The sequence below is a fragment of the Manis pentadactyla genome, chromosome 6 (genome assembly GCF_030020395.1).
Source record: "Manis pentadactyla isolate mManPen7 chromosome 6, mManPen7.hap1, whole genome shotgun sequence".
NCBI classification, from domain to species: domain Eukaryota; kingdom Metazoa; phylum Chordata; class Mammalia; order Pholidota; family Manidae; genus Manis; species Manis pentadactyla.
This window is the reverse complement of record NC_080024.1, coordinates 24,995,195-25,009,930: the sequence shown is the minus strand read 5'-3', so window position 1 is coordinate 25,009,930 and position 14,736 is coordinate 24,995,195. Positions and strand designations below refer to the sequence as shown.

Here is a 14,736-nt window from a genome sequence, read left to right as displayed (position 1 = left end):
AATGTAGACTGCATTCCTTTGAATCCCTAAGTAAGTATGTCCTCCTGATTAGAATAGTTCTTTGCTTCATCCTTCATTATTTACATAGTTAACTATAAAAAAAGAAAACATTCTACAAAACCTTGGCTGCATCCACTGTACCGTTCGATCTGACTCCAGACATTACATGCCTTAAGAAGGCAGCAACAAGAACAGACTGAAAGTAACATGCCCAACTTTCAAATGATGATGATTATACTATGATTATTAAATGAGACTCCCTTACTATGGTTGCATGAACTTGCAGTAGTCAAGGCTGGTCACGTGCTCTGTTTGTATTTCAGGTGATGGGAGTGGTAGGACCTTCCAGTGTTGCTGATGGATTACCCCTTCTTCATCTCAGCCCTTATCTCTCACCACCTCTGCCCTTCAGCACAGCTGTTGTCCGGCTTGTAGCATTGCAGATACAGGTGTGACTGCCTTACCTGTTTGTCACGCTCATTAAGTTGATGGCCGAGGCACCAGATCACGGTGCTCTCTTTTTTTTCTCTGCAAAGGCTGGGCAAAATCTGTGAAACAAAAATGTAAACATCTCCAAATGTTTACAGGTTTGGACCTTCAGCCCTGAGCTTGGCCCTAAGTTGTGCTTCTGTAATTCTTCTCGAGATCTCAAAAATAGCAGAGTCATTTAGTCCTGCCACGACCTGAGAAACCACTTGAGTCATTTAAAATATGTGCAAATACCTTAGGAAAAGAGTGGTTCACAGATAGTCAGCTCACAATTGTTAATTAAAAGAGGCAGTAATATTCAAAGTCTGGTTTTAAATATTTGCTGAAAGAATTGCAATGTAACATTCTTTCATACACCATTACTAAGCTTTGAATATCTCCATTTCTTTAATGATTGTGGATTGAATATTTGGGTACTTTTTCTTTTATTCTCCCAGTTCTTTTATTTCTTAAACCAATCCTTCCCAAGCCAAAAAGTGTGGAATACCAATTCCCTTGCCTATTTCTGTCAGTCAGCTAATTTTAGAGAGTGGGTCATTGGCTCTATGACCAATGGAAAATATACAACTGGTATGAATGTATAACTGACCCATCCACTGTCTGACAACCATGCTTGATGGTCTATCATTTAGAAATTGGGTAAATAATAAAAAAGAAATTAAGCAAGGTCTGTGGCTACCATGCAAAGGGAAACAATGACATCTCTAAAGTGATACATTTAAATAACCTGCATAGAGAGATCATTTCTTTCTTTCTATATTGCCTATTGCTTTCTGGCTTGGAGAAAGCCTCAAGTAGGGGTCAGAGAACTTTAAATACCCCCAATGGAGCTAGTAGCAAGTTCTCATTTTCTTCCCTTTCTTTTGTCTCTAAAATATTTGTTGGTGGACACATGGAGAACATGAATGGGGAAATGCCATTGTTTTTGTACTAGGCCATAAGTATTATAATATTTCATTTAATATTCAAGATGTTACTGTTTTTTAGGTATTTGGCTCTCAATTATGTCAAGCAAATGGTAAAGTATCAGTTTTAAGTGAATCTTGTATGCTTGCACAGACAACCCATGAACTCATAGTTTGCAGGAGCAGCCAGCAGGGGCTCACCATCTCCGTCATGCTGTGTAAAAACAGACATACTGAACGGGTGTGGGGGTCAATTAATCTTTTTTTCTATTATTGCTGCACAGGCTTTAAAAGAAGATTTTCCTTTAAGCCATGTGATCTCCCCATTCACCAATCAAGAGCGAAGGGAGGGGATGCTTTTAAATCTGCTCATCCCATTTGTGCTCACAGTAGGATCTGGAAGCAAAGGTCTGATTAATTTAACTAAAGGACATTATCATTGTTGTTGTGTTTTCTTAAATATCACATTGTTATTTCTTTTCCTTTTCCTATGAAGGCCATCAGTGAAGGCAATCTGAATAATTTAAGCAGGGCTACCTTAGGAAATAGAGTTTTTCTTTCTTTTCACTTTAGCTATCCTGGGTCAAGAGTTTCTCTGTTCTACATCTTAGAAGATACACCTTATGCAAAATCATTTCAGTACAGCAAAAGTCGGGAGAACATTATTTCAATTAAGAAAATGGTATTAATTGAAGTACTGTATGGTGTGAGTTGAGTGAACTTTATAACCTATTGCCATTAGGTTTAGCATAAATCCTGCCCCTGGCATTAAATTCCAATGTATTTTCATTACTCTTCCTCCTTGGGGGATTTTTGTTTTAGGAAAAGCTCATCTCAAATGTAAAGATAGTACATTATGGGTATTTGAGCTGAAAAGGAAGGAGATTGAAATGGTAAGCAGGGAATTTGCTAAGAACACAAACCCTTGGGTGCTGACAATGGAAAAAACACTCCATACCAGGAACTCTCTTTTGGTGCATAGGAGAAGCTGTACTTGGTGGAGTGACACCCAAATTTGTAGGGTGTTCTAGTTTGAAACTGGAAAGACAGATGCATTTTTCTGTGTCTTATTTGGGAAGTCTGTCTCGTGACTTGCTTTTCTGTCCAATTCCGTCTTCCAAACTCTGCCCTTCAGATAGCCCATGGCTGGAGCAGCCAGAGGTGCAGCTGCTCCTGCAGACGGTCATTAACGTACTCCTGCCTCCACGGATCATCAGCACGTCCCGGAGCAAGAACTTCATGTTGGAGAGCTCCCCCGCCCACTGCTCCACCCCCGGGGATGCAGGGAAAGACTTGCGCAGGGAAGGGCTGGCGGAGTCCACCAGCCAAGCAGCATACTTAGGTGGGTGCTTCCTCTTCTCACTCTCTCTCTATGCAAATATATTGTATATACATGTGTACTTAGTTATGTTCCACCTTGACTCAAAAGTATTCAGAAGACTTCTGTTTCAGAAGACAAGTAAAAGCAAAAGAGTCTGGTTTCCCTCCGTCAAACATCTGCCAAAAAACAAAGTACTTTCATATCCACGGTACCTAATTTACATGGTTGTTTTTATAAGTGTGTCTGGACATGTAAGGAAGGCATCTGCACTAAGAATGCCTCCTTGCTGATTCAGTTAACGAGGTTTTCATTGGTGGCTTTTATCAGATCTAGGTTCAGTCTAGTGTACAAGGACACTGCACAGCTCATGGGGCTCACTGGTCTGTCGTCTATGTGAATGGAGCCCCTGGAGTTGGGCAGTCCACATCCCGTGCAGTAGACATGGTGGCCTTGTAGTACATCATACGCCATACTAGTCATTTTGCTTCCCTCACAGTATCACCTTGAAATCTCTGTGCAGATCTTCTCTCTAGTGAGGCCAGCTGTTGTTCTCCTCCCATAGGCTTGCCGATTCCCTTACCCTTTCCACTCCTACCTTCCCATTTCCCTTTCCCAGCCTTTAGCTTATCCCTGAGCCATGGAACACTGGAAAGCCACTCCTTGGCCGTGCATGAACTACGCTAGAGGGAAAGGACCACTCTTGCCATAGCACTGAGAATAAGGAGCACTGGCTCCAGAAAACCTCAAAGGAAGGAAGTTGAGAGTATCTTGCCTGACATTTTTCAATTCATCAAAGCAGATCTTGGTGGAGAGGATAAGATGACCATGTACATACTGGGAGAAACTGGTCCTTGGAGTTTGGAGTGTGTGAGGTGTTTGGACTGCGTTACAAAGGGATGCATTTGAAAATGATATGATGGACAGTAAGAATGAACAAGGAAAAGATGGAACAAGTATACACGTGCACAGGACTTATGCACATGGGCTTGGCTGCCAGAGGCAAAAAACATAGGGCGCCAATTAAACCTAGATTCTGGGAGAAAACCCTGCATGAGTCTTGGGATTATACAGAGGATGATGGAGAAAGACAGTTTAACATGTGAGACAAGGGTAAGAGAAAACACTTGACAAGTAGCTGTTGCCAGTTCTCTCCACTTCCTGCCTTTTTAATGAAGGCAGATCCTTTGGTTATTTGGCCAGGCTACTGGACCACTGCTATAAATTTATTCCTATATTTACTTTGAACACTTACTGCACACTAAGCAGTGTTTTCTATAGTTTACAACATCATCATCACATTGAATCCTCACAACAACTCTAAGAAGTGAATGTTCTCATTTTAGAAGTGAAGTGGCTAAGGCCCAGAAAGGTTGACTAACTTAACCTAAAATCACACAGTAGATAAGTGGCAGAGCCAAATTTCAAAGCCAAGCCATCTGGCACCAGAGGCCCTGCTCTTGAGCCCTTTGCTATGCCGCTTGTGTGCTAGACTGATGGAGGAGAGGGTGCAAAGCAGAATGGCAGAAACCCAGAGGCCAACAGACACATTAGAGTAGTAATGTCACCAGGACAACGTAGGGAAAAGGGAGTGGTGCTTCTTGTTCATTTGTTTGCTTAGTTGAGGAAAAGGAATTGCGATGAGTGATTGCTGCAAAAAGTGAGATTTTGAGGAGAGAGGTGGGTAAAGAAGAATCCCACAGCATCTCTCCCCTACGTGAGAGTTTTCCCCTGCAAATGGCCCAAAGGGATGGCAAAGGTGCCTGTGACTCAGGAGGGCTTTACTGAGTAGGGTTTATGTATGTTATTTGGTTGCTGAGATGGGCTCTACTACTGCTCAAGAATTCCCAGGTTCCCAGACTGCCGCACTGCGGACCCTGTAGGGACAGCATGGGTGTCCATGGGAGCCCCCACCACAATCTTTGACATATTTACAATATTCTGGGTTTTCCTGATGCACTGTTTAGGAAATCAGCGTCCTGCAAAATAAATAAATGTAGATTGTGACAGGGCTGCCAGAATCTGGGAGGAAAGAGATATTGTAAAAGAAATCCAGCAGAGTTTAGTAATAGCATGATGTGCAATTTGAAGGTGGGAGGGAGAGAGGGAGGGTGGAGCATTTTTATCTAGAAGGATATACTCAAACAAATTTCCTGGTATCTCTGGGGAGCAGTTGAGGGTGGGGTCAGAAAAAGAGCTGGGAAGTTTACTTTTTAAACTTTGTGCACTTCTGCATGGTTTAGTTTTACTTTTAGTAAAAAGACTATATTATTTCTATGCTTAAAAGAAAAAACAAAAATACTTTTTAAAACGCCCATGTTTTACCTAGGACATGAGTCATACAGTAGTGTTACCATAAAGCCACCATGACAAAACTTTTGGAAAGCAAAATATTTGCCAAACTTCATGTTTATAACACATTTCCCTTTCAATTCTATGAATCGCTTTGCTCTGTATTTTCCAAAATAGTAGTTAAATGCACTTAAGAAAAGTCCTAACTGGAATCAAAACATGCTTACCTCACACATTTTTTTGTCACGATGTCTGAATATTCTCGCTTAGGAGTACATGTAAGTTTTTGGAAACATGGAGAGAGGTTAGAAGATTTAGAAGGTTTTTTGGTGCCTTAAGGGCTGTGACTGTGGGCAGTGATCCTCTGGAGCACAAGTCTGCAGACTCACTTTTCTTTTCTCCTGGTGCGAAGCGCTGAAGGTGATCCTCGTCTGCTTTGAGAGGCAGCTGGGCAGCCAGTGGTACTGGCTGAGCCTCCAGGTGAAGGAGATGGCCCTGCGGAAGGTGGGAGGCCTGGCCCTGTGGGACTTCCTGGACTTCATCGTGAGGACCCGGATACCCATCTTCGTGCTCTTGCGCCCTTTCATCCAGTGCAAGGTGTGGTGTGTGCGCCTCCTCCCAGAGGTGACAAGCCCCATGAGTGTGCTGCTCGCCAAATTAAGGCAGGATCACAACAGCCGTGCCCATGGGATGTGCTAAAGCTAATTTATAGGACCTGTTAGTACTGTGCCTGATGAGAAAACAATTTAAAAATGTTTCTCAGAGGATAAAATGTCACATTAGAATTACTTTCACAGTAACAGCTTTATTAGAGTCTATAAAACTTTGCCCTCTCCACACTCACCCACCCCCCCAAAAATAAGACTGACCCAGTGGAATGATCTACAGAATGTTCTCCTTTCTTCAATGGAATGATGGAGATTGATTTTAAATAAACATGAGAAAAATGGGACAATTAAAGCATGTTCTTCCACTGAGATCCCTAGTACTCATCTACCTTTTTATTCTTTTCATGCCCCGATTTCCTGGGCATGAATCACTATTCAAAACAATATGTTGATTAAGCGCTTCCCAAATAAAGCATCTTTCTAAGAACACCACACTTTATTTATTTTCAATATTTAATTACCTTCATTATCTAATTTAATCTTCACAGTCAGTTATGAAATAGGTATAATAACTAGCCCATTTTACAGGTTCGAAAAGTGAGGACCTGAGAGTCTGTGCCTCTCTTTCAGCTGCTGGCCCAACCAGCAGAGAATCACGAGGAGCTTTCCGCCCGGCAACACATTGCAGACCAGCTGGAGCGGCGCTTTATTCCACGCCCTCTGTGTAAGAGCTCCCTTATTGCTGAGTTCAACAGTGAACTAAAAATTCTAAAAGAGGCAGTTCACAGTGGGTCAGGTGAGTATGCATGGGGTAGTTTGAATGTGTTTGGCTAATGGAACTCACAGCCCACAAAGAATGCCTTTGTCCTGGTCACAGCTCTTTTCAGAACCATGTATGGGGTCAGTCATTTTAGAATACTGTAGACTTGACCATGTGACCATTGCCAAAAACAAAAGTCAAGGGGGTCTCATAGGAGTTTAATTTTATTCCTTTCCTAAACATTTTTTTTTTCAATTTCCATTCCAGTGGTTTGGCTGTTTCTTGAATATGTAACTGGAAAAACATATATATTTAAATTCTTGCCTGAAGGGGGAGCTCACATTCATGGAGCTTCTATCATATGGTAGATTGTTTCTTAGATTTTTGTTTGTTTGTTTAATCCACACAAACACCTACAAGGTGTATAACTGAGAGTCCACTTTAGAAATGAGGAAACTGAGACTCAGTAGAGGATAAATAACTTACATGACAGTGACAAAAGTGAGGGGGCTTCCAACCAGGTCTGTATGATTGCTTACAGAGCCTTTAGCTTTTCAGAAATGGGGGCTGGGAGGGTTGAATTAGAGTTGGCAGGTTAGGGGGTACTTTTTAAACATTATTCAGTATGTTCTTTAGGAATGCATGGCTTACTTTTTGTACTTAGAGTAACCACAGGTTACAGAGGAAGGTAAAGAAATCTTTATCTGCCAATAGAGGGCAGTCAGTACCCATAAGTAGAATATTAGGTGTGTGGCTTTTTTCTTTCTTAAGTATTTATTTTTACTTGCAATGTGCTAAAAGACAAAAAATTTTGACAAGTATAATCTCGGTGAACTCTACACAGTGACCTTCAAATATTCTGCTTTATAATAAAATGATCTGACAGAGAACCAAGGTAGTATTTTATAAGTTGGAATTCTCGGAAAAGGAGAATGAGCATACAGTTTTGATGATATGTATTCTGATTTTGATCTTGAGGTTCCTATCAGACAATGTTCTTACTGCTTCTGTATGCCTGTGTCAGGCAAGGTATATTTCTCAGTAAAGTCTATCAAGTTGGAAGCTGTAACTCATGTCAAAGTTGATTTGCATTCTACCAGCCCTGGCAAATGAAATAAAAAAGCAGTGAGAAAAGAGGCAATGTCAAAGCATTTCATGCTGTGCTCCCACAAGGAAACTATTCAGTTATATCTGTGGCTAATTCTTCTTCCTTTTTCTGAAATGTTCTCACTTCCATTGGCTACTTTGTCTGAAAGCACATTTATCTGGGACACACTATTTAACTATAACATACGCGGGGTTGGGGGGAGTGTGCGGCACACATTTGTTTTCTTGCAAGATCCTCAGCACGGATTTCCTTTGGTCTCTCTGCCCCACTAGCCTACCAAGGGAAGACGTCCATCAGTACTGTGGGCACGTCCACGTCTGCTTACCGCCTGAGCCTGGCCACCATGTCCCGCTCCAACACGGGCACCGGCACCGTCTGGGAGCAGGACAGTGAGCCCTCCCAGCAGGCTTCACAGGACACCCTGAGTCGGACTGATGAGGAGGATGAGGAAAGTAGGTCATCCCACAGCATCAGGCAGGGATGCAGGCATGTGTGACACAATGTGGCCATGGAGTGAGGGCTTAGGAAGGTTTCTGCCTTTCTGAACATTTTCAGTTCATTTGTACAAAAATAGGATTTATAAAGGATCTGTGACTGATTCCATGATTCCTACTGTTGGCAATTCTATAAATTCCTTGATATCCCTGGTCATCTGGAAGGAATTCAGGAGACAAGTAATCTTTGGTGACCCCTAATTTTCTTTGAGCTTATCTATTCAACCTTTTCCCTAAATCTCACTTAAATTGTGCTCAAGTTACTAAGGGAAACATTTATTCCCCTTCCCCCAGGCCATCTTGCCTAGGGACTAATCAGCACCTACGGGGCTCCCCTGGGGAAGGAAAAGTGAGCAATGCACACACACAGGATGCAGAGAAGACCAGCTGGCTATGTTACCTGGAACGTGAACCAACAAGCTGTCCTGAAGGAATAAAATCCTAATTTGAATTGAGTGTCCCCAGTGACTATGGCAGCCCAGAACCTTCTCATGCATATGCTTAAGATTTGGTTCACTCATGAAATGAGGGAAAATCCAGGCAAGAACACCCTTCATTAGTAGGAGTAGATTTTATGAAGTAGAAGTTTCCATTAAATACTGCTGTCATTTAATGGTTTCTTCTATTGCATTGATTATTTTCCAGTTGTGTTTTAAAGATACTGTGATATAACCTTGATAGCAAAGTGTACTGGACACTTAGGACGCCTTCACTCAGAGTCCCTCCGGACCGAATAACAGCCCCACCCTAAACTAAATTAGAGGAAATGGGAATTGAGGCTAGAATTTTAATTAACTATAAGATGAATGAAAGTATTTTAATACCCTACTACATTTGGATGTGTAGGAAAGGGAAAGAAATAAATGCTTTGTCAAAACATCAATCAGTAATATTCCCAGATTAGTTTCACAGTTACATATTTGTATCTAAATCACCCTTGTCATTACACATGGAAGTACTGCTAAAACTGTAATTAAAGAAATCTTGAAAAATCTTGACCAAGAAAACAAAATGAGATAGGGATCAGCAGTTTGAATATTCATTAAGTCCTCAAAAGAGTTCAGGACTTAAAGTATTATCTATTTTTCTTAAATGCCTGAAGTAGTCTCTCCCAGCAAATGTTTTAAATTATGGGAAATTGCAACACCTATTTTTAGTAGGCTAAATATATTTCACAGGTAACCTTATGAATAAGTGGATAACCTGTCAGTAGGAAGAAGCTAGGGAAGAAAGTAGAGAAGATATAAACAGAGATATCACTGATCAAGAGCCAATAGTCATACACTGATGAATGTGCAATTTTTTCTAATATCTCTGCTCACAGACATCATAACCATCCCAATAGAAACAAGGCTGTGCTTGTGAAGTGGGTGTGTATTTATATGGGGGCAGTGTATGAAAGCCCGATGGATATCTGCTTTGAATTAAACTCTTTTCCCATTTAATTATCAAACTGTATTAAGACCTAGCCGGTACAAAATGAGGAACGAGGAAGTATGAGAAAGATGTATTCTCTGCCTTCTAAAATCTTAGATATAGTCTTACAGAGGAGATGACCGACATTTTCGATAAAGAACACTTCACAAAAGGGTGAGTTCAAGGCAGTACATGATGAATCACCAAACAAACACTGAGGAACTAAGTGTTAAGTGATAGATGAGTTTGAATAAGGAGGAAAAAAAAAAATCAAGGAGATCTGGGAAAGGCCTTTGCAGGAATAGCTCTGTCTGCCCTTCCGTGTTTTTAAGGCACAGTTGCTTATTCCCATCTCTGAGAAGGCATCGAAAAAGGAAATACAATTCTATGATAAGAACCAACTTCAAGTCACAGCCATTATGTAACAAATTAAAATGTCTAGCACTTTCCATATATACCTCTTGGTTTGGAAGAAGTTTCATTAGAAATATGACTGCTTAGGGTGTTTTAAATAAATGTCAGATGGCCTTACATAGTAGCATAAGTTCACCAAAACCTTATGTTAATCAAAATATGTTTACTGTTCAGCAACAAACAACATTAGCTCACTTGGAATGAAATCACCTTGTCACAAATACTGTGCTAAAGTTACCTTTTTTATGTATTTGAATACATTGATTCCTGCTTCTAATGAGAAAATGAGTTCATGTTTAAAATTCTGAACTTAGATGAAAATAAGCCTTTATTTCTAAACTTTATAGGTTTTTAAATATTTTTCCTAAAACTATCTGAAGTAGCCCTTCCCTCAGCAGTCCCCAAATCATTAAATACACTGGATATAGTTTGAATGCCAAAGAAATGTACTTGATCGTTCAGTTACCAAGTCCCTTACTGAATTATTCCTGGAATGTTTAGAAATTTATAGCCTTAGCTTTTCTGAAATCTTTAATTTTCATATTTCCTTTGACTTTCACAAATAATCTGCTTGTAAAAATGGATAAGAAATTTACGTTTATTTCATGAAGGCTGTTCAAGGGTGGGAGATGTGTGGACATGAAGAGTTATCATTTGTCTCTTTGTACAGATTAAAAACCAAGCCCTGGTCTGGGGTCTTACTTTTTAGTCTGGACTAAGGGATGAATGATAATTCAGCTTCAGAGACTGACCTAACATTCTATTCAAGCCTAGAGTAGAATCCAAATGCAAATTTGGTCTCGGTCTTCTGTTTGATGTCATAGTTTTATAACACTCCATTCCTTTTCCCCTTCAGATGACTCAGTAAGCATGCCCAGTGTGGTAAGTGAACAAGAAGCTTACCTCCTGAGTGCCATTGGAAGGAGGCGGTTCTCCAGCCACGTCTCTAGCATGTCTGCACCTCAGGCTGAGGTGGGCATGTTACCCAGCCAAAGGTAAAGAGCCATATATCCTATACTCTACATATAGGATAGCCATATAGGATATCCTATACTCTGTATCTACAGGCAAAGATAGAAATTCTCAAAATGTATTGCTGTTATTCTAAAAAGGCCAAAAGAGAAGGAAACAATCATGTTTTTAAGTAGAACATTCAACAAAAGACTTTTCAACTAGGGCTGCACAGAAGGGATCCTAATTTCTGATCCAAATTCTTCAGGAATAGATCCATGGTCTTCTTTCTGGTTGTCCAATGACATTCTTATATTTCAGATATATCATCAGCTAAGTTAATAATGAGGACCTGGCAAGTGGTAGGACTAGCTTGATAAATTTAGTAAAGTTTAGATGTGTGATATGTCATTAGCATTTAGCTGAAGGAAGAGGTACTGATGCTTTACCAAGCAGAAGAGAACCTGTGCCACTATATGTGACCTTGGGCAGATAACAAGGGCCCACAGTTTACCCCTCTGTGAGATGAGGAGGTTGGCTAAAATGATCTTTAAGGTAGTTTTTCTATGTTCAGCTCTATTATTCCATGACTAAGCCCCTTAAGACATTTTCTTTATGTGTTCTCTGCCCTCTAAGAATATACATTAAAAATTTCCAAGCTACATATGTATAAGAGTATAATGTAGAAAATGATCTGATGTAAGAATCAAAACATCTGTTTCAGAGTCATTGATATTTTCACTTCAGGAACTGAATTCTGTCAAAGAATTAACCATATGTGTTTTGAGCTAGTTTGTTGTTTACTCTTAATACCTAAAGATCCAATATGGTGTAATTTGTATATGGAAAATGCTAAAAATCAGGGCACTTTCTAATGTTTAGAGAAAATCAGTTTATATGCAGAAATAATTACCCTGTACCCAGTCCTCCAGCAAATAGTTTATAAACTGTACAGAGGAAATAAAATTTGTCAAATAAAGCCTAACTTTGGAGAATATTTAAAAATAGGGAAAATGATAAAGATGATTAATAAGTCAATTGCATACCTGAAAAGGAAGCAATATTTTCTGTATTATTGATTACTACAAAAATCAATAATATATGAGGGACACTATTGCAAGAAATTGTTTTATTTACCATTTTGTAATTTTCCTTTAAAAAGGAAGTCTTATAAACAAAATGTGTGAATAACATCAGAGCCAAACTAGATAATGTCCAAAAATATATACATAAAGTCATACAAGCAGTTAATATTGGTAACTATCAAGTTATTTTTAATTGCCAGCAATGTGCAAGGTTCTAACAAGAATGAGAGAAAACTATCTAGCAGTTAATTTCAAAGTTTAATTTAAATTGTGGAATAGTAGGAATTTAAAATAGATTTTTTTGTTATTTACCTAAAATAACCAGGTCAGCAGTCCCCTTTGTACATACTCATTAAGCGGTTAACTTGTTTCCGGGGAGAAAATTTATCCTATTATGAATGTACTAGAAATCCAGAAAAATATTGTTGAACCCTTTGGGATTGAGTTGTATTTTGGAGGGCTAGTAAGGTAAAAATGTCTCCCTGAGTTAGGGAAAGGGAGCTTCTTCCTGGAAACAGAGGCTGTTTTCACAGTGTATAATTAGGTAAATGATTCTTTGGGGGCAGACACTCCAGTTTTCTAAATGGTTTGATTCCACCCAATTAACAATTATTTATTGAGTGCCTTGTGGGTGCCTAGCTCAAAGCTAGGCACTGAAGGAAAGAGAAAGTATGACAGTTTCTGCTTGCAAACCCCCAAGTCAGCAGCATCCAAATAAATCAATAAACTACTTAATTATTCTCTCAGCAGTGTGACAGGTTTCTTCTTCTGGCACAGCTCAGTCACTAGAGCATGGCGTAAGAAGATAAATGTGCGTTCCATGAGAACTTTCCAGGGTTATCTTCCTTCCATTTGTTTACTTGCATTTTCACTGCAAAACTAGCAGGAGAAATTGGGGGCTTTCTTTGCTTTTCTTAATGGCATCAGTTCCAAGAGTTTGTTTGTGGCAGTTTGTGGTAAGTGGTTTCTGTGTGATAACGTCACCATGCACAGGAAAGAAGCAAGGTCCCGGTCAATGAAGACTCATGTACATAATAAGACAGGTTAAAAATAATAACCACCCAGCCAAATGGTTACGAAAGGAATGATAGTTTCATCTTCTATGAATTCATTCTGCACTGCATTTCAGAGCTCGCATGTCCATTTGGAGCTCATTTAAGTCCCAACTCTTGATCAATAACTAGATCACTCCTCTGAGAGCAGTTTCCGTCCAAAGCCCCTCGTCCCCCACTGCCTGGAGTCCTATGTCTTGACAAACCCAACACAAGGTGAAATGGGTACCTGTCTCCTTTTCCTTCTTGTTCTGTTGAATTTATTTGTTTATTTTTGGTTCTCGGAAGCAGAAAATTGCATGCCTTTTTTTCTTTTTCTTTTATTTGTTTGCATTTTCTTTCCCTAAATGCTTCATCTCCCTACCCCTCCTGCAGTGAACCTAATGTCCTCGATGACTCCCAGGGCCTGGCCGCCGAGGGCAGCCTCTCTAGGTACAGTGTCAATGCTACCTGTCTATTGGTGTCTGTGCTGGGAAACGAGCTGTTCCCTGTCTCCTCTGTCTCTCTGTCTCCTCTCTCCCTATCCTGATATCTATTTCCATCCCTGGCCCTTTGTTGCTCATGAACACACGAGCCTGGAAGTCAAAGGTGTAGCCTCCTTCGTTTTTAGTTTCAGAGCCTAATTACAAATGGCCTAAAAGGCTTACCAAGAAAGAAAAAGAATCTTTAGAGTTCTTTTAGGGATTGTCCCATGAACATCTAAAATAAAAAGTTTGATATGCCAAACGTTAAATATATTGCTTCTATCATTCCTTTGTTCGATGGTAGTCCTTAAGAATTGTTTTTTAGAAGCCTTTCAATACAACTCCCTGTTAACAGAAAGCTCCTTTTTACATCAAGACATGCCTTTTAGCTAACATCATGGATAGTAAGAAAACAATGATGCTATAATAAGAGTAGCAATATTGATACAGTTTATTTAATTCCCTCTTGTTGATGCATGCTATGTGGCAGGCTATTATAGGAACTTGTTCAAATAGCACTTAAATAAAGAATGTCTGTCCCGGCACAAAAATAACTCCAAAACTTGCCATGAAATACCAGAAACAAACATTTCTTGATAAGGAAGTCTTATGATGCAAACAATATGATGTCTTGGCTATTGGTTTAAAGTGTCAGAAAGGGGGACTGCACCTTTAACACTCAGATACACCACATCGAACATTCCAAATCTCGTGCTGTTGATCACACCTCTCAACTAATCCTCATTAGGGATAATGCTTCTTGTTCATTCTAAGAGTGCCTTTGTTCCATCTCAAGAGGAAACATTCCCTTCCAGGCTTGCATTATATAGTAGGTACAATATATACCATGTTTATTGCTTTCTCACAAAGATGAGGAAATGTTGAGAGGCTGTTCCTGTGAAAAGTTGTCCTTTGTTTCTTCTTCTTTTCTTTGCATCTTGTCCAGATTTCACATTTTCTTCTGCAATTGAAAATGGGAAATTGAGTCTGCCATTAGGTGTATCTTTTTTTTACTGGACCCATAATTCATGACATTCATTTGTGTTTGCCAGCCCTTGCCTTGATAGATCAGTCTCTTGGTGGTAAATGTGGAAGTGCTGCAGAGTACAGACTTAATTCTGTTATCAAGAGCTTTGGGGATGAGGAAGAACAAAGCAGTCCTAAAGATGGTGTCCCTTCATCGTTCACAGTGTTAGATGAGAATTGAACCAAGTTTAGCACCCTGACCACTGCTTTCAAAGAATGCATTTGCATGATGCTTAATAGCACCTGTGAGACACAACCTTGATTAGACCACTTCAGTGGCCTACTGAGAGTACAGAGTATTAAATCAGACTTCCATTTGGCCGACTTTGTCCTTGGCCTTTTTTAACTGGGCTA

At 39.8% G+C, this 14,736-nt stretch overlaps 1 protein-coding gene across 18 annotated transcripts in view; it reads left to right on the top strand.

Moving 5' to 3' along the window:
- The window catches only part of UNC80 (unc-80 homolog, NALCN channel complex subunit), a 244,565-nt gene that overhangs the window by 217,981 nt on the left and 11,848 nt on the right, over window positions 1-14,736 (top strand). For 14 of the 18 annotated variants that reach the window (XM_036926834.2, XM_036926833.2, XM_036926836.2 and 11 more), the window contains 8 exons: window positions 324-449; window positions 1,679-1,802; window positions 2,530-2,736; window positions 5,417-5,601; window positions 6,243-6,408; window positions 7,753-7,932; window positions 10,661-10,799; window positions 13,268-13,324. In XM_036926834.2, coding sequence (XP_036782729.2) covers window positions 324-449; window positions 1,679-1,802; window positions 2,530-2,736; window positions 5,417-5,601; window positions 6,243-6,408; window positions 7,753-7,932; window positions 10,661-10,799; window positions 13,268-13,324 — 1,184 coding nt within the window. Of the gene's footprint in view, window positions 1-323; window positions 450-1,678; window positions 1,803-2,529; window positions 2,737-5,416; window positions 5,602-6,200; window positions 6,409-7,752; window positions 7,933-10,660; window positions 10,800-13,267; window positions 13,325-14,736 lie in introns of those variants that run through there. The other 4 variants (XM_036926837.2, XM_057503596.1, XM_057503599.1 and 1 more) reach the window with 2 other exon arrangements.